Raw genomic sequence first — 24482 nt, forward strand, 5'->3', positions numbered from 1 at the left:
GAACACCCCACCCCCCTTCCCCCCACCTGTCTCCCAGGAGGAGCTTATCCTCAAGTGGGTTGAATTTGGGGGAGAGCAGTGAGGTTTCTAATAAAGGGGGCAAGAGCATTGGGAGTTGGAAATACCGATTGTAAGGAAATGCCTCCTTGGCATGGTTGCCCCCTGACTTTTTGCCTTTGCTGATGCTATGTTTACAATTGAAAGTGTGCTGAGGCCTGCTAACCAGGCCCCAGCACCAGTGTTCTTTCCCTAACCTGTACTTTTGTATCCACAATTGGCAGACCCTGGCATCCAGATAAGTCCCTTGTAACTGGTACTTCTAGTACCAAGGGCCCTGATGCCAAGGAAGGTCTCTAAGGGCTGCAGCATGTCTTATGCCACCCTGGAGACCTCTCACTCAGCACAGACACACTGCTTGCCAGCTTGTGTGTGCTAGTGAGAACAAAACGAGTAAGTCGACATGGCACTCCCCTCAGGGTGCCATGCCAGCCTCTCACTGCCTATGCAAGTATAGGTCAGTCACCCCTCTAGCAGGCCTTACAGCCCTAAGGCAGGGTGCACTATACCATAGGTGAGGGTACCAGTGCATGAGCATGGTACCCCTACAGTGTCTAAACAAAACCTTAGACATTGTAAGTGCAGGGTAGTCATAAGAGTATATGGTCTGGGAGTTTGTCAAACACGAACTCCACAGCACCATAATGGCTACACTGAAAACTGGGAAGTTTGGTATCAAACTTCTCAGCACAATAAATGCACACTGATGCCAGTGTACATTTTATTGCAAAATACACCCCAGAGGGCACCTTAGAGGTGCCCCCTGAAACTTAACCGACTATCTGTGTAGTCTGACTAGTTCCAGCAGCCTGCCACACTAGAGACATGTTGCTGGCCCCATGGGGAGAGTGCCTTTGTCACTCTGAGGCCAGTAACAAAGCCTGCACTGGGTGGAGATGCTAACACCTCCCCCAGGCAGGAGCTGTAACACCTGGCGGTGAGCCTCAAAGGCTCACCCCTTTGTCACAGCACCGCAGGACACTCCAGCTAGTGGAGTTGCCCGCCCCCTCCGGCCCGGCCCCCACTTTTGGCGGCAAGGCCGGAGAAAATAATGAGAATAACAAGGAGGAGTCACTGGCCAGTCAGGACAGCCCCTAAGGTGTCCTGAGCTGAGGTGACTCTAACTTTTAGAAATCCTCCATCTTGCAGATGGAGGATTCCCCCAATAGGGTTAGGATTGTGACCCCCTCCCCTTGGGAGGAGGCACAAAGAGGGTGTACCCACCCTCAGGGCTAGTAGCCATTGGCTACTAACCCCCCAGACCTAAACACGCCCTTAAATTTAGTATTTAAGGGCTACCCTGAACCCTAGAAAATGAGATTCCTGCGACAACAAGAAGAAGGACTGCCCAGCTGAAAACCCCTGCAGAGGAAGACCAGAAGACGACAACTGCCTTGGCTCCAGAAACTCACCGGCCTGTCTCCTGCCTTCCAAAGAACTCTGCTCCAGCGACGCCTTCCAAAGGGACAAGCGACCTCTGAATCCTCTGAGGACTGCCCTGCTTCGACGACGACCAGAAACTCCCGAGGACAGCGGACCTGCTCCAAAAAGACTGCAACTTTGTTTCAAGGAGCAGCTTTAAAGACCCTGCAATCTCCCCGCAAGAAGCGTGAGACTTGCAACACTGCACCCGGCGACCCCGACCCGGCTGCTGGAGAACCAACACCTCAGGGAGGACCCCCGGACTACTCTACGACTGTGAGTACCAAAACCTGTCCCCCCTGAGCCCCCACAGCGCCGCCTGCAGAGGGAATCCCGAGGCTTCCCCTGACCGCGACTATCTGAAACCTAAGTCCCGACGCCTGGAAAAGACCCCGAAGCCCCCAGGACCTGAAGGACCGGACTTTCACTGGAGAAGTGACCCCCAGGAGTCCCTCTCCCTTGCCCAAGTGGAGGTTTCCCCGAGGAAGCCCCCCCTTGCCTGCCTGCAGCGCTGAAGAGATCCGTTGATCTCTCATAGACTAACATTGCGAACCCGACGCTTGTTTCTACACTGCACCCGGCCGCCCCCGCGCTGCTGAGGGTGAAATTTCTGTGTGGGCTTGTGTCCCCCCCGGTGCCCTACAAAACCCCCCTGGTCTGCCCTCCGAAGACGCGGGTACTTACCTGCAAGCAGACCGGAACCGGGGCACCCCCTTCTCTCCATTCTAGCCTATGCGTTTTGGGCACCACTTTGAACTCTGCACCTGACCCGCCCTGAGCTGCTGGTGTGGTGACTTTGGGGTTGCTCTGAACCCCCAACGGTGGGCTACCTTGGACCAAGAACTGAACCCTGTAATTGTCTTACTTACCTGGTAAAACTAACAAAAACTTACCTCCCCCAGGAACTGTGAAAATTGCACTAAGTGTCCACTTTTGAAATAGCTATTTGTCAATAACTTGAAAAGTATACATGCAATTGAAATGAATTCAAAGTTCCTAATGTACTTACCTGCAATACCTTTCAAACAAGATATTACATGTTAAATTTGAACCTGTGGTTCTTAAAATAAACTAAGAAAAGATATTTTTCTATAACAAAACCTATTGGCTGGATTTGTCTCTGAGTGTGTGTACCTCATTTATTGTCTGTGTGTATGTACAACAAATGCTTAACACTACTCCTTGGATAAGCCTACTGCTCGACCACACTACCACAAAATAGAGCATTAGTATTATCTCTTTTTACCACTATTTTACCTCTAAGGGGAACCCTTGGACTCTGTGCATGCTATTCCTTACTTTGAAATAGCACATACAGAGCCAACTTCCTACACCGATGAAATTGACTATGATGTTATTGATATTCCATTTGTAGCTCTTTGAATGATTTCAGGACTGTGCCACTCAGCACACCTCCTAAGGTGGGGATTCCAGTAATGTCCCATTTCCGAAAGACTTCTAGCTGGGCCATCTGCTGCAACATATGGCCTAGCCCTAGTGGCATTCACTCAGTTCCCCCACCATCCCATGTCACGTATGGAACTTTTCCATACGTTTAAGACCACCTGTGTCGCTGGGGGAAGATAACCTATCCCCTCTCCACCTTATAAGTAATCGAGCAGAGGAATCTCGCCCATTTCTTAACCACATACGCTAGGTTGCCATATGATCATACCACCATTTGTTGATAATCTATAGGTGTGATGGAGAATAATAGGAATGGACGTCTGCAGCTGCAGTGCCCCCATCATTAGTGGGTTGGAAACCTTTATTAAGGTTGATACAATGGGTTCCCTTCTGCCCCACAGGAACCCACAGAGGACAGCGTTAATCTGCTGAAACCAAGACTGGTGGACAGCATAAAGGTAGTTCAGTAACTGATTTAGCAGTTTGGTTTGCCAGTTGATGACAGCGGTAGGAGCGACCAGACTCTTAACCTCCTCCTGTACACGGGCAAAGGCTGACGCCAAGTTTCGGAATCCCAACAGTGTCACATCTGGATATACATATACTCCTGAATATTTAAATCTGCCTTCAGCCAGTGTCAGTTCTGGTGCTCAACTCTTGCAGACCCCGTATAGGCATTCAATGCGAATCCTATGGGTTTCAAGGAATCCATATATAGACTTAAGGTTTCACCAAAAATCTGCATAATCTACAGGTCTCTGGATCAGTACTAAAGAACAGAACCTCATCTGCCTAAAGGGCAATCTTATCAGATAACTCCATACTCCTCTCAAAACAAAGCACCTGGGCACCCATCCTGACCCATATTACTAAGGGGCTCCATGACGAGGGCAAATACCAGTGTGGCCAGAGGGCATCTCTGCTGTGTCTCCCATTGGAATGGAAATGGGTCTGATATGGTGCTTGCAACTCTTAACTGCTGCTGACAAATTGGTATACAGCAGCTGGACATGGAGGAATCTGTAGCCCAAATGTAACCTTGCGTAGGATGAACAGGTATTACTAGCTGACTTGAGTCGAACATTTTGTCCACATCCGCCACTGGCACTGGTGCAGGCCATACCATGCGATTTGTGAGGGCTAAAACATTGTAAACGTGGTGAATGTTATGGCGCATGGCTCAACCAGGCATAAAACCTGCCTGGCCCAGGTGAAGGATGAGGCACACCAGCCGACTTGCTAAGGGTTTAGCAAGGGGCTCTGCCTCCATATTCAGCAGGGAGATCTGGCAATAGGAAGGTTCTTCTGTGGGCGACCTGACTTAAGGAAGATCACAAGTTCATTGTGGTGGAAGCATTGCACAGTCTGTTGCAAACTAGATCAACCATACTAGGTGTCCTCTTACCCGGGGCATAACTGCTTTAAAGAATTCACAGGGGAACCGATTAAGACCAGGAGCCTTATCTGACCCTACTCCCGATAGGGCCAACAAGAGCTTTCTGTATAATTGCCTCGTTAAGTTGAGCCCGAGCAGTGCGAGGGGGGTCTGGAGAGGTAGAGCATGTACAAATTTGACTATCTGTTTCTGAGTCATTGTCTCCCTTTGAGCCTACACCGCTCTGAAATATGCTCTAAAGCTCTAAGACACCGGTCTGGGGTCCACCAACAGTGTCCCTTGTGAATCACAAATTAAAGGGATGGAAGTGGGGTGGTGTGTCCTGGTACAACCGATAGAGCATTTTGCTTGATTTACCCCCACATGTATGTCAGTTTAATATTTACCTGTGCATCATAATTTGGTTACTCCAGGTAAGTTTGCTGATCAGATTTGCAGCAGATTAAGTAATTGTTCGATGGCATCTGTCGCTGTAGATACGCATGTTTTGCAATAGCTCGCCATCTGGTGTTGGGCCGGAGTGTTACAAGTTGTTTTTCTTCAAAGAAGTCTTTCGAGTCACGGGACCGAGTGACTCCTCCTTTTGTCTCCATTGCGCATGGGCGTCGACTCCATCTTCGATTGTTTTTTTTCCGCCATCGGGTTCGGACGTGTTCCTGTCGCTCCGAGTTTCGGAACGGAAAGATAGCTAATTTCTGAAGATTTTCGTCGGTATTGTTGCGTTCGGGATCGGCGTAGTTAGATTCAACACCGCATCGAAGATCGAAGAGCTCCGGTGCCCTTCGGGGTAGTTTTTCGATCCCCCGTCGGGGCCTGGTCGGCCCGACCGCGTGCTGAAGAACGCCGATGGAACGGACCCCGTTCCGTTTCTGCCCCAAATGCCACAATAAATACCCCTATACAGACCAACACTTGGTCTGTAACCTGTGCCTGTCACCTGAGCACAGTGAAGACACCTGCGAGGCCTGTCGTGCGTTCCGGTCCCGAAAAACACTCCGAGACCGTCGAGCCAGAAGACTTCAGATGGCGTCCGCGCCGACAGCCCACCGAGAGTTCGAGGAACAAGAAGAGGAAGGTACCTTCTCGATCCAAGAATCGGACTCCGAAGGATTCGACGATACACAAACCGTGAGTAAGACGTCGAAAACCACACAGAGGAAGATTTACAAGGCCCAGGGGACGCCACTGCCATCAGGCCATGGCTCCACCCATAAATTCGGTGACCGACCGTCGGCACCGAAAAAGGCCCAAACAGTGCCGAGATCGTCCGACTCCGGTCGAGACACCGGCACGCAGCCTTCTCGGGACCGAGAAAGTGCTGGAGACAAGCCTCGACACCGAGATGCCGGTGTGGACACGGCTCGACGCCGAGACAGCGGCACCGAAGAAGATCGACGCCGAGAGGTTTCGGCCCCGAAAAAGAAAAAAGTCACCTCGGAGCCGAAAAAACACGCAGACAGGGTTTCGGTGCCGAAACAAACTGCAAGCGACCCAGCTTCAGGCTCTTATACAGAAGAGCACTCGCTAACCTCCCAAATGCAAAAGCATAGGTTTGAGGAAGAGCTACAATCAACTGATGTGGACCATACGCAAAAGCGTATTTTCATACAGCAGGGGACAGGAAAAATAAGCACCCTTCCCCCCATTAGAAGAAAGAGAAGGTTGGAGTTCCAAACTGAACAGACACCACAACCAAAAGTGGTGAAAAGAGTTACCCCACCACCCTCTCCTCCGCCCGTGATTAACGTCTCACCAGCACAAACTCCATCACACTCCCCAGCTCACACCACCATAAGCCAGGGTGACCAAGATCAAGACGCATGGGACCTATACGACGCCCCAGTGTCAGATAACAGTCCGGAGGCATACCCTACGAAGCCATCTCCACCAGAGGACAGCACCGCGTATTCTCAAGTGGTGGCTAGAGCAGCACAATTTCACAACGTAAGCCTCCACTCAGAACAGGTCGAGGATGATTTTTTATTCAACACACTCTCCTCCACCCACAGCTCATACCAAAGCCTGCCTATGCTCCCTGGTATGCTCCGGCACGCAAAAGAAATCTTTAAGGAGCCGGTCAAAAGTAGGGCTATCACACCAAGGGTGGAAAAAAAGTATAAGGCGCCTCCTACAGACCCGGTTTTCATCACTACACAGCTGCCACCAGACTCTGTCGTTGTAGGAGCAGCTAGGAAAAGGGCCAACTCCCACACATCTGGAGATGCACCACCCCCAGATAAAGAAAGCCGCAAGTTCGATGCAGCTGGTAAGAGAGTCGCAGCACAAGCTGCAAACCAGTGGCGCATCGCGAACTCCCAGGCACTACTTGCGCGCTATGACAGAGCCCACTGGGACGAGATGCAACATCTCATTGAACATCTGCCCAAGGACTTACAAAATAGGGCAAAACAAGTGGTTGAGGAGGGACAGACCATTTCCAACAACCAGATCCGCTCCTCCATGGACGCTGCAGATACAGCTGCACGGACAATTAATACATCTGTAACTATCAGAAGGCATGCATGGCTCCGAACGTCTGGATTTAAACCAGAGATTCAACAAGCAGTTCTCAATATGCCTTTTAACGAAAAAGAACTGTTCGGTCCAGAAGTGGACACAGCGATTGAGAAACTCAAAAAAGATACGGACACTGCTAAAGCCATGGGCGCACTCTACTCCCCGCAGAGCAGAGGCAATTACAGCACATTCCGTAAAACACCCTTTCGAGGGGGGTTTCGGGGTCAGAGCACACAAGCCAGCACCTCACAAGCAACACCGTCCAGTTACCAGGGACAGTATAGAGGAGGTTTTCGGGGACAATATAGAGGAGGGCAATTCCCTAGGAATAGAGGAAGATTTCAGAGCCCCAAAACCCCTACTACTAAACAGTGACTCACATGTCACTCACCCCCTCCACACAACACCAGTGGGGGGAAGAATAAGTCATTATTACAAAGCATGGGAGGAAATCACTACAGACACTTGGGTTCTAGCAATTATCCAACATGGTTATTGCATAGAATTTCTACAATTCCCTCCAAACATACCACCAAAAGCACAAAATTTGACAACACACCATTCCAATCTCCTGGAGATAGAAGTGCAGGCACTATTGCAAAAGAATGCAATCGAATTAGTGCCAAACACACAAATAAACACAGGAGTTTACTCACTGTACTTTCTGATACCAAAGAAGGACAAAACGCTGAGACCAATCCTAGACCTCAGAGTAGTGAACACTTTCATCAAATCAGACCACTTTCACATGGTCACACTACAAGAAGTATTGCCATTGCTAAAACTACACGACTACATGGCAACTTTAGACCTCAAGGATGCTTATTTCCATATACCAATACACCCATCGCACAGGAAATACCTAAGGTTTGTATTCAAGGGAATACATTACCAATTCAAGGTACTGCCTTTCGGATTAACAACCGCACCAAGAGTCTTTACCAAATGTCTAGCGGTAGTCGCTGCACACATAAGAAGGCAGCAAATACATGTGTTCCCATATCTAGACGACTGGCTAATCAAGGCCCATTCGTTAATAGAGTGCTCAAATCACACAAATCATATCATACAAACCCTCTTCAAACTAGGGTTCACCGTCAATTTCACAAAATCCAAAATTCTGCCGCGCAAGGTACAACAATACCTGGGAGCCATAATAGACACATCAAAAGGAGTAGCCACTCCCAAGTCCCCAAAGAATTCAAAATTTCAACACCATCATACAACGCATGTATCCAACACAAAAGATACAAGCAAAGATGGTACTACAACTCCTAGGCATGATGTCTTCATGCATAGCCATTGTCCCAAACGCAAGACTGCACATGAGGCCCTTACAACAGTGCCTAGCATCACAATGGTCACAAGCACAGGGTCACCTTCTAGATCTGGTGTTAATAGACCGCCAAACTTACCTCTCGCTTCTGTGGTGGAACAACATAAATTTAAACAAAGGGCGGCCTTTCCAAGACCCAGTGCCACAATACGTAATAACAACAGATGCTTCCATGCCAGGGTGGGGAGCACACCTTGATCAACACAGCATACAAGGACAATGGAACGTACATCAAACAAAACTGCATATAAATCACCTAGAACTTCTAGCAGTTTTTCAAGCACTAAAAGCTTTCCAACCAATAATAATTCACAAATACATTCTCGTCAAAACAGACAACATGACAACAATGTATTATCTAAACAAGCAAGGGGGGACGCACTCCACGCAGTTAAGCCTGCTAGCACAAAAGATTTGGCGTTGGGCAATTCACAACCAAATTCGCCTAATAGCACAATTTATACCAGGGATCCAAAATCAACTCGCAGACAATCTCTCTCGATCACCAACAGGTCCACGAATGGGAAATTCACCCCCAAATTCTGAACACTTATTTCAAACTCTGGGGAACACCTCAGATAGACTTGTTTGCGACAAAGGAGAACGCAAAATGCCAAAACTTCGCATCCAGATACCCACACAAACAGTCCCAAGGCAATGCCCTATGGATGAACTGGTCAGGGATATTTGCTTACGCTTTTCCTCCTCTCCCTCTCCTTCCTTACCTGGTAAACAAACTCAGTCAAAACAAACTCAAACTCATATTAATAGCACCAACTTGGGCAAGGCAACCCTGGTACACAACGCTGCTAGACCTATCAGTAGTACCCTGCATCAAATTGCCCAACAGGCCAGATCTGTTGACACAGCACAACCAAAAGATCAGACACCCAGATCCAGCATCGCTGAATCTAGCAATCTGGCTCCTGAAATCCTAGAATTCGGGCACTTACAACTTACCCAAGAATGTATGGAAGTCCTAAAACAAGCCAGAAGGCCATCCACCAGGCACTGCTATGCAAGTAAATGGAAGAGGTTTGTTTGCTACTGCCATATTAATCAAATACAACCATTACACACAACTCCAGAACATGTAGTGGGTTACTTGCTTCACTTACAAAAATCTAACCTGGCTTTCTCTTCCATTAAAATACACCTTGCAGCAATATCTGCATACCTGCAGACTACCTATTCAACTTCCCTATATAAAATACCAGTCATTAAAGCATTCATGGAGGGCCTTAGGAGAATTATACCACCAAGAACACCACCTGTTCCTTCATGGAACCTAAATGTTGTCCTAACTAGACTTATGGGTCCACCTTTTGAACCCATGCACTCCTGCGAAATACAGTTCCTAACCTGGAAGGTGGCATTTCTCATCGCCATTACTTCCCTAAGAAGAGTAAGCGAGATTCAGGCGTTTACAATACAGGAACCTTTTATACAACTACACAAGAATAAGGTCGTCCTAAGGACCAATCCTAAATTTTTGCCAAAGGTTATTTCACCGTTCCATCTAAATCAAACAGTGGAACTTCCAGTGTTCTTTCCACAGCCAGATGCCGTAGCTGAAAGGGCACTACATACATTAGATGTCAAAAGAGCATTGATGTATTACATTGACAGAACAAAAAACATCAGAAAGACTAAACAACTATTTATTGCATTTCAAAAACCTCATGCAGGAAACCCAATATCAAAACAAGGTATAGCCAGATGGATAGTTAAATGCATCCAAATCTGCTACCTTAAAGCTAAACGACAGCTGCCCATTACACCAAGGGCACACTCAACCAGAAAGAAAGGTGCTACCATGGCCTTTATAGGGAACATCCCAATGCAAGAAATATGTAAGGCAGCCACATGGTCTACGCCTCACACATTCACCAAGCACAACTGTGTAGACGTGTTATCCGCACAACAAGCCACAGTAGGTCAAGCCGTATTAAGAACATTATTTCAGACTACTTCCACTCCTACAGGCTGATCCACCGCTTTTGGGGAGATAACTGCTTACAAGTCTATGCAAAACATGCGTATCTACAGCGACAGATGCCATCGAACTGAAAATGTCACTTACCCAGTGTACATCTGTTCGTGGCATCAGTCGCAGTAGATTCGCATTTGCCCACCCGCCTCCCCGGGAGCCTGTAGCAGTTTGGAAGTTACCTTCAACTATTTATATATGTATCATCTCAACCTTAAATAGGTGCATACTTAGTCACTCCATTGCATGGGCACTATTACTACAATTCAACTCCTACCTCACCCTCTGCGGGGGAAAAACAATCGAAGATGGAGTCGACGCCCATGCGCAATGGAGACAAAAGGAGGAGTCACTCGGTCCCGTGACTCGAAAGACTTCTTCGAAGAAAAACAACTTGTAACACTCCGGCCCAACACCAGATTGCGAGCTATTGCAAAACATGCGAATCTACTGCGACTGATGCCACGAACAGATGTACACTGGGTAAGTGACATTTTCATTACAAATCAGAAAACAATGGGAAACCAAGTATTTGTTCAGGTCTTTCAGTGCTTGTGCGTAGTCAAGATACCCAAAGCATTTGCTTTGCTATAGTGGAATAATTTTGTGATGTACACTTCCTGTTCCTAGTTATGATGGGGTCTCTGCTTGCTGCAACCTCTGAGGCTCCTGGGGAGTACTTCTTCTCTGATGGTATCAGGCTAAAGAAATATCGAGGAATGGGATCTCTGGATGCCATGGACAAAAATCTGGGTAGCCAGAACAGATACTTTAGGTAAGTTGTCTCTTTTCCCATGTATTTAAAAATGCGACCTTATTCTTGCCAAGGACAAAAAGGATGTTACTGTAGCTTCATAAACTATTTGCATTTATCTGTTAGAAAATAAATAGCACATAATCAGCCCTTTCTAAGTACTTGGTTCCTTGAGATGTAGACTTGTGTTCTGCCTTAAGGCTCTCTTCTCTGGGGCCACTGAGTCCTTTTCAGTGAATCTCATATAGATGCCTTTTTCACCCATTTCACCCCCCTTCCACCCACCCCCCCAAACTGATTCCTACCAAATGTATACCCTGTAATAGTTATCACATCCCCTAAGAACTCAATGTGTGTGTCTTTCTTCATTTGGCCTGATCTCTAGTAGTAAACTGTTTTTGTGGAGACCAAGCATATGCAGGACTGGCCTTTCCACTATGAATGCAATAGTCCTCCATCCTAGAACTCTTAGGTGGCCCTCCCCGTCTGCATCTGTCCTCCAGGCAGTGAGCCATGCAGACATAGGGCATACTTCCAAATAGAAAGGACAGAAGACTCGTTCCTTTGTAAAAAAGTAAGGTTTTTGTCATTTTATAAAATAATCTCTCTCTCTCTCTCTCTATATATATATATATATATATATATATATATATATATATATATATATATATATATGTTCGGTGGCATGTGTAGCTGCAGATACACATGCTGTGCACATCCCGCCATCTGGTGTTGGGCTCGGAGTGTTACAAGTTGTTTTTCTTCGAAGAAGTCTTTTCGAGTCACAAGATCGAGGGACTCCTCCCATTTCGGCTCCATTGCGCATGGGCGTCGACTCCATCTTAGATTGTTTTTTTTCCGCCATCGGATTCGGACGTGTTCCTTTTCGCTCCGTGTTTCGGGTCGGAAAGTTAGTTAGAATCTCGGAAAAATCATCGGTATTGTTTGCGTTCGGTATCAGGTTAGTTATAACAGATCGACACCGACTTTTGAAGAGCTCCGGTGGCCCTTCGGGGTTTTTTCGATCCCCCCCGTCGGGGCCTGGTCGGCCCGGCCACGTGTCTCTTCAAGGCTGATGGAACGGACCCCATTCCGCTTCTGCCCAAAATGCCATAACAAGTATCCATATACAGATCAGCATCTGGTCTGTAACTTGTGTCTGTCTCCAGAGCACAAGGAGGATACCTGTGAAGCCTCTCGAGCGTTTCGGTCGAGGAAGACATTAAGAGACCGAAGAGCAAGAAGACTGCAGATGGCGTCGACAAGGGCGTTTCCAGGAGGAAGAAGAAAGCTTTTCCATCCATGAATCGGACTCGGACGAGCTCGATCCCGAAGAAACGCCGAAGACCGTGAGTAAGACGTCGAAACATAAAACTCACGAGAAGACAACAAAAGCCCAGGGGACGCCACCGCCAACAGGCCATGGCTTAACCTGAAAAATAGGTGACCGATCATCGGCACCGAAAAAGGGCACGCTGGTGGCGAAGTCATCCGACTCCGGTCGAGATACCGCCACACAGCAATCTCGGGCTCGAGATAGTGGCTCCGAGCAGGTTCGGCACCGAGATACCACGACGGCGCAAACAAAAAAGGTTTCGTCGGAACCGAAAAAAGTAGCCGAAAAGGTTTCGATACAGAAACATCCGGCTTCGGAACCGAAATCAAGTTCCTACACAGAGGAACAAGGACTGTCCTCACAAATGAAAAAACATACATTTGGACAGGAATTAGAGGCAATGGAGCCGGACTACACCCAAAGACGGCTCCACATCCAAAAAGAAACGGGAAAGATCAGCACTCTCCCTCCTATTAGGATGAAATGCAAACTTGAGTTCCAGGAGAAAGACAAGCAGACGCAGGCAAAGGTGGCTAAACAAGTAACCCCGCCACCATCTCCACAATGCTCTCCGCAACCATCACCGGTAGCCACTCCACCTATGATGCAATCCCCGACCCACACAGGGATGAGTCAAGATGACCCTGACGCATGGGACCTTTATGATGCACCAGTGTCAGATAATAGTCCTGACTGTTATCCAGCTAGACCGTCGCCACCAGAAGATAGTACAGCCTACGCACAAGTGGTGTCGAGGGCAGCGGCATTTCATAATGTCAGCCTACATGCAGAGCCCATTGAAGACGACTTCCTATTTAATACACTGTCGTCCACACACAGCCAGTACCAGAGTCTTCCCATGCTACCTGGGATGCTCAAACACTCCAAACAAGTGTTTCAGGAGCCTGTAAAAGGAAGGACCATTACTCCAAGAGTGGAGAAAAAATATAAACCGCCACCAACAGACCCCGTGTACATCACACAACAGTTAACACCGGACTCAGTTGTGGTAGGGGCAGCTCGCAAAAGAGCAAACTCACATACTTCAGGAGATGCACCACCTCCAGATAAGGAAAGTCGCAAATTCGACGCAGCAGGCAAAAGGGTCGCGGCACAGGCAGCAAACCAGTGGCGTATTGCAAATTCACAGGCTTTGTTGGCCAGATATGATAGGGCTCATTGGGACGAAATGCAACATTTAATAGAACATTTGCCCAAGGAGTTCCACAAAAGAGCACAGCAAGTAGTTAAAGAAGGACAGAGTATCTCCAACAATCAGATACGGTCAGCTATGGATGCTGCAGACACAGCTGCTAGAACTGTCAACACAGCAGTGACAATAAGGAGACATGCATGGCTGCGTACATCAGGATTTAAACCAGAAATACAGCAAGCTGTGCTCAATATGCCATTTAACGGACAGCAGTTGTTTGGGCCGGAGGTGGACACTGCTATCGAAAAACTTAAGGACACTGACACGGCCAAAGCCATGGGCGCACTCTACTCCCCACAGAGCAGAGGCACATTTCGAAAAACACATTTTCAAGGGGGGTTTCGAGGGCAAAGCACAGAACCCACGACCTCACAAACAAGGCCCACTTATCAGAGCCAATATCTGCGTGGAAGTTTTCGGGGACAATATAGAGGGGGACAGTTCCAAAAAAATAGAGGAAAGTTCCAAAGTCCCAAAACTCCTCAAAATAAGCAGTGACTTACAAGTCACACATCCCCAACACATAACACCTGTGGGGGGGAGACTAAGCAAGTTTTACAAACATTGGGAGGAAATAACAACAGATACTTGGGTCCTGGCAATTATCCAGCATGGTTATTGCATAGAATTTCTCAAATTCCCTCCAAACGTCCCACCGAAAACACACTATGTCAAAACAACATATAGATCTTCTAGGACTAGAAGTTCAGGCGTTGCTACAAAAAGAATCAATAGAATTAGCACCAAACCAACAGAAAGGAACAGGAGTTTACTCTCTGTACTTTCTCATACCCAAAAAAGACAAGAGTCTGAGACCTATATTAGATTTCAGAACATTAAATACCTACATCAAATCAGATCACTTTCACATGGTGACATTACAAGACGTAATCCCACTGCTCAAACAACAAGACTACATGACAACACTAGAACTAAAGGATGCATATTTCCATATACCGATACATCCTTCACACAGAAAGTACTTAAGGTTTGTATTCCAAGGAGTACACTACCAATTCAAGGTGTTGCCGTTCGGAATAACAACTGCGCCAAGAGTTTTTACAAAATGCCTAGCAGTCGTAGCTGCACATATCAGAAGGCAGCAAATACATGTGTTCCCGTACCTAGACGATTGGTAAATCAAAACAAACACGCTAGAACGGTGTTCACAACACACAAAGTATGTCATACAAACCCTCCACAAACTAGGTTTCTCAATCAACTACACAAAGTCACACCTTCTGCCGCGTCAAACACAGCAATACTTAGGCGCGACAATCAACACAGCAAAAGGGATTGCCACGCCAAGCCCACAAAGGGTTCAGGCATTTCACAATGTAATACAGGCCATGTATCCAAATCAAAAAATACAAGTCAAAAAGGTAATGAAACTCCTAGGCATGATGTCCTCATGCATAGCCATTGTCCCAAACGCAAGGTTGCACATGCAGCCCTTACAACAGTGCCTAGCATCACAGTGGTCACAGGCACAGGGTCAAATTCTAGATCTGGTGTTGGTAAACCGCCAAACATACACCTCGCTTCAATGGTGGAACAGTATAAATTTAAACCAGGGGCGGCCTTCCCAAGACGTAATAACAGATGCCTCCATGATAGGGTGGGGAGCACGCCTCAATCAGTACAGCATCCAAGGACAATGGGACACTCACCAAAAACACTTTCACATAAATCACTTAGAACTATTGGCAGTATTTCTAGCGCTGAAAGCATTTCAACCCATAATAAGCTACAAACACATCCTTGTCAAAACAGACAACATGACAACGATGTATTACCTAAACAAACAGGGAGGCACACACTCAACACAGTTGTGTCTCCTGTCACAGAAAATGTGGCATTGGGCGATTCACAACCACATTCGCCTAATAGCACAATTTATTCCAGGAATTCAGAACCAGCTAGCGGACAATCTTTCTCGGGATCACCAACAGATCCACGAATGGGAGATTCACCCCCAAATACTGAATACTTACTTCCAAAGTTGGGGAACGCCACAAATAGATCTATTTGCAACAAAGGAAAACTCAAAATGACAAAACTTTGCATCCAGGTACCCACAAGATCAGTCTCAGGGCAATGCGTTATGGATGAGCTGGTCAGGGATATTTGCTTACGCTTTTCCCCCTCTCCCACTCCTTCCATATCTAGTAAACAAGCTGAGTCAAAACAAACTCACTCATACTAATTGCACCAACATGGGCAAGGCAACCTTGGTACACAACACTTCTAGACCTCTCAGTAGTGCCTCATGTCAAGCTACCAAACATACCAGATCTGTTAACGCAACACAAACAACAGATCAGGCACCCAAATCCAGCATCGCTGAATCTAGCAATCTGGCTCCTGAAGTCCTAGAGTTCGGACATTTAGACCTTACACAGGAATGTATGGAGGTCATAAAACAAGCTAGGAAACCTACCACTAGACATTGCTATGGAAATAAGTGGAAAAGATTTGTATATTACTGCCACAACAATCAAATTCAACCCTTACACGCATCTGCCAAAGACATCGTAGGATACTTACTACATTTGCAAAAATCAAAGCTAGCTTTCTCTTCCATTAAAATACATCTTACAGCAATTTCAGCTTACCTGCAAATTACGCACTCAACTTCTCTATTTAGAATACCAGTCATAAAAGCATTTATGGAAGGTCTAAAGAGAATTATACCACCAAGAACACCACCAGTTCCTTCATGGAACCTTAACATTGTCTTAACACGACTCATGGGTCCACCTTTTGAGCCCATGCACTCTTGTGAAATGCAATACTTAACATGGAAAGTTGCATTTTTAATTGCCATCACATCTTTAAGAAGAGTGAGTGAAATTCAAGCATTTACCATACAAGAACCATTTATTCAGATACACAAGCATAAAGTAGTTCTACGAACAAATCCTAAATTTTTACCAAAAGTCATATCACCGTTCCACTTAAATCAAACTGTAGAATTACCAGTGTTCTTCCCACAGCCAGACTTTGTAGCGGAAAGAGCACTACATACATTGGACATCAAAAGAGTGTTAATGTACTACATTGACAGAACAAAACTAATTCGCAAAACAAAACAATTATTTATTGCTTTCCAAAAACTTCATACAGGAAATCCAATTTCTAAGCAAGGCATTGCTAGATGGATAGTTAAGTGCATTCAAACCTGTTATCTTAAAGCTAAAAGAGAACTGCCTATTACACCAAGGGCACACTCAACTAGAAAGAAAGGTGCTACCATGGCCTTTCTAGGAAATATTCCAATGACAGAAATATGTAAGGCAGCTACATGGTCTACGCCGCATACATTTACCAAACACTACTGTGTAGACGTGCTAACAACACAGCAAGCCACAGTAGGCCAAGCAGTACTACGAACATTGTTTCAGACAACTTCAACTCCTACAGGCTGAACCACCGCTTTTGGGGAGATAACTGCTTACTAGTCTATGCACAGCATGTGTATCTGCAGCTACACATGCCACCGAACGGAAAATGTCACTTACCCAGTGTACATCTGTTCGTGGCATTAGTCGCTGCAGATTCACATGCGCCCACCCGCCTCCCCGGGAGCCTGTAGCCATTTAGAAGTTGATCTTGAACATCTGTATATTTGTAAATATATGTTCGATGGCATCTGTCGCTGTAGATACGCATGTTTTGCATAGCTCGCCATCTGGTGTTGGGCCGGAGTGTTACAAGTTGTTTTTCTTCGAAGAAGTCTTTCGAGTCACGGGACCGAGTGACTCCTCCTTTTGTCTCCATTGCGCATGGGCGTCGACTCCATCTTCGATTGTTTTTTTTCCGCCATCGGGTTCGGACGTGTTCCTGTCGCTCCGAGTTTCGGAACGGAAAGATAGCTAATTTCGGAAGATTTTCGTCGGTATTGTTGCGTTCGGGATCGGCGTAGTTAGATTCAACACCGCGTCTAAGATCGAAGAGCTCCGGTGCCCTTCGGGGTAATTTTTTCGATCCCCCTTCGGGCCTGGTCGGCCCGACCGCGTGCAGAAGAACGCCGATGGAACGGACCCCGTTCCGTTTCTGTCCCAAATGCCACAATAAATACCCCTATACAGACCAACACTTGGTCTGCAACCTGTGCCTGTCACCTGAGCACAGTGAAGACACCTGCGAGGCCTGTCGTGCGTTCCGGTCCCGAAAAACACTCCGAGACCGTCGAGCCAGAAGACTTCAGATGGCGTCCGCGCCGACAGCCCACCGGGAGTTCGAGGAACAAGAAGAGGAGGGAACCTTTTCGATCCAAGAATCGGACTCCGAAGGATTCGACGATACACAAACCGTGAGTAAGACGTCGAAAACCACTCAGAAGAAGATTTACAAGGCCCAGGGGACGCCACTGCCACCAGGCCATGGCTCGACCCATAAATTCGGTGACCGACCGTCGGCACCGAAAAAGGCCCAAACAGTGCGGAGATCGGCCGACTCCGGTCGAGACACCGGCACGCAGCCTTCTCGGGACCGAGAAAGTGCTGGAGACAAGCATCGACACCGAGATACCGGTGTAGACACGGCTCGACGCCGAGACAGCGGCACCGAAGAAGATAGACGCCGAGAGGTTTCGGCCCCGAAAAAGAAAAAAGTCACCTCGGAGCCGAAAAAAGATGCAGACAGGGTTTCGGTGCCAAAACAAACTGCAACCGACCCAGTTTCAGGCTCTTATACAGAAGAGCACTCGCTAACCTCCCAAATGCAAAAGCATAGGTTTGAGGAAGAGCTACACTCAACTGATGTAGACCATACGCAAAAGCCTATTTTCATACAGCAGGGGACAGGAAAAATAAGCACCCTTCTCCCTATTAGAAGAAAGAGAAGATTGGAGTTCCAAACTGAACAAACACCACAAACAAAAGTGGTGAAAAAAGTTACCCCACCACCCTCTCCTCCACCTGTGATTAACGTCTCACCAGCACAAACTCCATCACATTCCCCAGCTCACACCACCATGAGCCAGGGTGACCAAGATCAAGACGCATGGGACTTATACGATGCCCCAGTGTCAGATAACAGTCCGGAGGCATACCCTACGAAGCCATCTCCACCAGAGGACAGCACTGCGTATTCTCAAGTGGTGGCTAGAGCAGCACAATTTCACAATGTAAGCCTCCACTCAGAACAGGTCGAGGATGACTTTTTATTCAACACACTCTCCTCCACCCACAGCTCCTACCAAAGCCTGCCTATGCTCCCTGGTATGCTCCGGCACGCAAAAGAAATCTTTAAGGAGCCGGTCAAAAGTAGGGCAATCACACCAAGAGTGGAAAAAAAGTATAAGGCGCCTCCTACAGACCCGGCTTTCATCACTACACAGCTGCCACCAGACTCTGTCGTTGTAGGAGCAGCTAGGAAAAGGGCCAACTCCCACACATCTGGAGATGCACCACCCCCAGATAAAGAAAGCCGCAAGTTCGATGCAGCTGGTAAGAGAGTCGCAGCACAAGCTGCAAACCAGTGGCGCATCGCTAACTCCCAGGCCCTACTTGCGCGCTATGACAGAGCCCATTGGGATGAGATGCAACATCTCATTGACCATCTGCCCAAGGACCTACAAAATAGGGCAAAACAAGTGGTTGAGGAGGGACAGACCATTTCCAACAACCAAATCCGCTCCTCCATGGACGCTGCAGATACAGCTGCACGGACAATTAATACATCTGTAACTATCAGAAGGCATGCATGGCTCCGAACGTCTGGATTTAAACCAGAGATTCAGCAAGCAGTTCTCAATATGCCTTTTAACGAAAAAGAACTGTTCGGTCCAGAAGTGGACACAGCGATTGAGAAACTCAAAAAAGACACGGACACTGCTAAAGCCATGGGCGCACTCTACTCCCCGCAGAGCAGAGGGAATTACAGCACATTCCGTAAAACACCCTTTAGAGGGGGGTTTCGGGGTCAGAGCACTCAAGCCAGCACCTCACAGGCAACACCGTCCAGTTACCAGGGACAGTACAGAGGAGGTTTTCGGGGACAATATAGAGGAGGGCAATTCCCTAGGAATAGAGGAAAATTTCAACGCCCCAAAACCCCTACTACTAAGCAGTGACTCACATGTCACTCACCCCCTCCACACAACACCAGTGGGGGGAAGAATAAGTCATTATTACAAAGCATGGGAGAAAATCACTACAGACACTTGGGTTCTAGCAATTATCCAACATGGTTATTGCATAGAATTTCTACAATTCCCTCCAAACATACCACCAAAAGCACAAAATTTGACAAAACATCATTCCAATCTCCTGGAGATAGAAGTGCAGGCACTATTGCAAAAGAATGCAATCGAATTAGTGCCAAACACACAAATAAACACAGGAGTTTACTCACTGTACTTTCTGATACCAAAGAAGGACAAAACGCTGAGACCAATCCTAGACCTCAGAATAGTGAACACATTCATCAAATCAGACCACTTTCACATGGTGACACTACTAGAAGTATTACCATTGCTAAAACTACACGACTACATGACAACCTTAGACCTCAAGGACGCGTATTTCCATATACCAATACACCCATCGCACAGGAAATACCTAAGGTTTGTATTCAAAGGAATACATTACCAATTCAAGGTACTGCCTTTCGGATTAACAACTGCACCAAGAGTCTTTACCAAATGTCTAGCAGTAGTCGCTGCACACATCAAAAGGCAGCAAATACATGTGTTCCAATATCTAGACGACTGGCTAATCAAGGCCCATTCGTTAATAGAGTGCTCAAATCACACAAATCAGATCATACAAACCCTCTTCAAACTAGGATTCACCGTCAACTTCACGAAATCCAACATTCGGCCGTGCAAGGTACAACAATACCTAGGAGCCATAATAGACTCAACAAAAGGAGTAGCCACTCCAAGTCCCCAAAGAATTCAAAATTTCTACACCATCATACAACGCATGTATCCAACACAAAAGATACAAGCAAAGATGATATTACAACTCCTTGATGTCTTCATGCATAGCCATTGTCCCAAACGCAAGACTGCACATGAGGCCCTTACAACAGTGCCTAGCATCACAGTGGTCTCAAGCACAGGGTCATCTTCTAGATCTGGTGTTAATAGACCGCCAAACTTGCCTCTCGCTTCTGTGGTGGAACAACATAAATTTAAACAAAGGGCGGCCTTTCCAAGACCCAGTGCCACAATACGTAATAACAACAGATGCTTCCATGACAGGGTGGGGAGCACACCTCGATCAACACAGCATACAAGGACAATGGAACGTACATCAAACAAAACTGCATATAAATCACCTAGAACTTCTAGCAGTTTTTCAAGCACTAAAAGCTTTCCAACCAATAATAGTTCACAAATACATTCTCGTCAAGACAGACAACATGACAACAATGTATTATCTAAACAAGCAAGGGGGGACGCACTCCACGCAGTTAAGCCTGCTAGCACAAAAAATTTGGCGTTGGGCAATTCACAACCAAATTCGCCTAATAGCACAATTTATACCAGGGATCCAAAATCAACTCGCAGACAATCTCTCTCGAGATCACCAACAGGTCCACGAATGGGAAATTCACCCCCAAATTCTGAACACCTATTTCAAACTCTGGGGAACACCTCAAATAGACTTGTTTGCGACGAAGGAGAACGCAAAATGCCAAAACTTCGCATCCAGATACCCACACAAACAGTCCCAAGGCAATGCCCTATGGATGAACTGGTCAGGGATATTTGCTTACGCTTTTCCTCCTCTCCCTCTCCTTCCTTACCTGGTAAACAAACTCAGTCAAAACAAACTCAAACTCATATTAATAGCACCAACTTGGGCAAGGCAACCCTGGTACACAACGCTGCTAGACCTATCCGTAGTACCCTACATCAAATTGCCCAACAGGCCAGATCTGTTGACACAACACAACCAAAAGATCAGACACCCAGATCCAGCATCGCTGAATCTAGCAATCTGGCTCCTGAAATCCTAGAATTCGGGCACTTACAACTTACCCAAGAATGTATGGAAGTCATAAAGCAAGCCAGAAGGCCATCCACCAGGCACTGCTATGCAAGTAAATGGAAGAGGTTTGTTTGCTACTGCCATATTAATCAAATACAACCATTACACACAACTCCAGAACATGTAGTGGGTTACTTGCTTCACTTACAAAAATCTAACCTGGCTTTCTCTTCCATTAAAATACACCTTGCAGCAATATCTGCATACCTGCAGACTACCTATTCAACTTCCCTATATAAGATACCAGTCATTAAAGCATTCATGGAGGGCCTTAGGAGAATTATACCACCAAGAACACCACCTGTTCCTTCATGGAACCTAAATGTTGTCCTAACTAGACTTATGGGTCCACCTTTTGAACCCATGCACTCCTGCGAAATACAGTTCCTAACCTGGAAGGTTGCATTTCTCATCGCCATTACTTCCCTAAGAAGAGTAAGCGAGATTCAGGCGTTTACAATACAAGAACCTTTTATACAACTACACAAGAATAAGGTCGTCCTAAGGACTAATCCTAAATTTTTGCCAAAGGTTATTTCACCGTTCCATCTAAATCAAACAGTGGAACTTCCAGTGTTCTTTCCACAACCAGATACCGTAGCTGAAAGGGCACGACATACATTAGATGTCAAAAGAGCATTAATGTATTACATTGACAGAACAAAGAACATCAGAAAGACTAAACAACTATTTATTGCATTTCAAAAACCTCATGCAGGAAACCCAATATCAAAACAAGGTATAGCCAGATGGATAGTTAAATGCATCCAAATCTGCTACCTTAAAGCTAAACGACAGCTGCCCATTACACCAAGGGCACACTCAACCAGAAAGAAAGGTGCTACCATGGCCTTTCTAGGAAACATCCCAATGCAAGAAATATGTAAGGCAGCCACATGGTCTACGCCTCACACATTCACCAAGCACTACTGTGTAGACGTGTTATCCGCACAACAAGCCACAGTAGGTCAAGCCGTATTAAGAACATTATTTCAAACTACTTCCACTCCTACAGGCTGAGCCACCGCTTTTGGGGAGATAACTGCTTACTAGTCTATGCAAAACATGCGTATCTACAGCGACAGATGCCATCGAACTGAAAATGTCACTTACCCAGTGTACATCTGTTCGTGGCATCAGTCGCTGTAGATTCGCATGTGCCCACCCGCCTCCCCGGGAGCCTGTAGCAGTTTGGAAGTTACCTTCAACTATTTGTATATGTATCATCTCAACCTTAAATAGGTACATACTTAGTCACTCCATTGCATGGGCACTATTACTACAATTCAACTCCTACCTCACCCTCTGCGGGGAAAAACAATCGAAGATGGAGTCGACGCCCATGCGCAATGGAGACAAAAGGAGGAGTCACTCGGTCCCGTGACTCGAAAGACTTCTTCGAAGAAAAACAACTTGTAACACTCCGGCACAACACCAGATGGCGAGCTATGCAAAACATGCCAATCTACAGCGACTGATGCCACGAACAGATGTACACTGGGTAAGTGACATTTTCATTATTACTTTAAACTACATTATGTACATACGTATTCACTCCATTGCGTGGGCACTATTACTAGCATATACAACTCCTACCTCACCCTCTGCGGGGGAAAACAATCTAAGATGGAGTCGACGCCCATGCGCAATGGAGCCGAAATGGGAGGAGTCCCTCTATCTCGAGACTCGAAAAGACTTCTTCAAAGAAAAACAACTTGTAACACTCCGAGCCCAACACCAGTTGGCGGGATGTGCACAGCATGTGAATCTGCAGCGACTAATGCCACGAACAGATGTACACTGGGTAAGTGACATTTTCCATATATATACATGTTCGATGGCATCTGTAGCTGCAGATACACATGCTGTGCACATCCCGCCATCTGGTGTTGGGCTCGGAGTGTTACAAGTTGTTTTTCTTCAAAGAAGTCTTTTTTCGAGTCACGAGACCGAGGGACTCCTCCCATTTCGACTCCATTGCGCATGGGCGTCGACTCCATCTTAGATTGTTTTTTTTCCGCCATCGGGTTCGGACGTGTTCCTTTTCGCTCCGTGTTTCGGGTCGGAAAGTTAGTTAGAATCTCGGAAAAATCATTGGTATTGTTTGCGTTCGGTATCGGGTTAGTTACAACAGATCGACACCGAATTAAGAAGAGCTCCGGTGGCCCTTTGGGTTTTTTTTCCATCCCCGTCGGGGCCTGGTCGGCCCGGCCACGTGTCTCTTAAAGGCTGATGGAACGGACCCCATTCCGCTTCTGTCCAAAATGCCATAACAAGTATCCATATACAGATCAACATCTGGTCTGTAACTTGTGTTTGTCACCAGATCACAAGGAGGATACTTGTGAGGCCTGTCGAGCGTTTCGGTCGAGGAAGACACTCAGGGACCGAAGAGCAAGAAGACTGCAAATGGCGTCGGCGCCTACAGGACAAGAGTGTTTCGAGGAGGAGATAGAAACATTCTCCACCCAGGAGTCGGACTCTGAGGAGATCGATCCCGAGGAAACGCCGAAAACCGTGAGTAAGACGTCGAAACCAAGAACTCACGAGAAAAGCGCTAAAGCCCAGGGGACGCCACCGCCAACAGGCCATGGCTTAACCCGAAAAGTAGGTGACCGTTCATCGGCACCGAAAAAGGGCGAGCTGGTGTCGAAGTCATCCGACTCCGGTCGAGATACCGGCACACAGCAATCTCGGGCCCGAGATAGTGGCTCAGAGAAGATTCGGCACCGAGACAGCGGCACCGAAACGGGTCGGCACCGAGAGAGCACGACGCCGAAAGTAAAAAAGGTTTTGTCGGAGCCGAAAAAAGCAGCCGAAAAGGTTTCGGTACCGAAATATCCGGCCTTGGAAACGAAAACAAGTTCCTACACTGAGGAACAAGGACTGTCCACACAAATGAAGACACATAGATTTGGACAGGAATTACAGGCAATAGAGCCAGATCACACACAAAGACGGCTCTTTATTCAAAAAGATACAGGGAAGATCAGCACTCTTCCTCCAGTCAAAATGAAACGCAAGCTTGCCTTCCAAGACAAAGAAAAA

The 24482-nt window shown here is 46.8% G+C and overlaps 1 protein-coding gene across 1 annotated transcript in view; it reads left to right on the top strand.

Moving 5' to 3' along the window:
- The window catches only part of IMPDH2 (inosine monophosphate dehydrogenase 2), a 357093-nt gene that overhangs the window by 195181 nt on the left and 137430 nt on the right, over positions 1 to 24482 (top strand). Inside the window, exon 11 of the mRNA XM_069206199.1 lies at positions 10756 to 10900. Coding sequence (XP_069062300.1) covers positions 10756 to 10900 — 145 coding nt within the window. The remainder of the gene's footprint in view (positions 1 to 10755; positions 10901 to 24482) is intronic.

The sequence above is a fragment of the Pleurodeles waltl genome, chromosome 9 (genome assembly GCF_031143425.1).
Source record: "Pleurodeles waltl isolate 20211129_DDA chromosome 9, aPleWal1.hap1.20221129, whole genome shotgun sequence".
In the NCBI taxonomy this organism is placed as follows: domain Eukaryota; kingdom Metazoa; phylum Chordata; class Amphibia; order Caudata; family Salamandridae; genus Pleurodeles; species Pleurodeles waltl.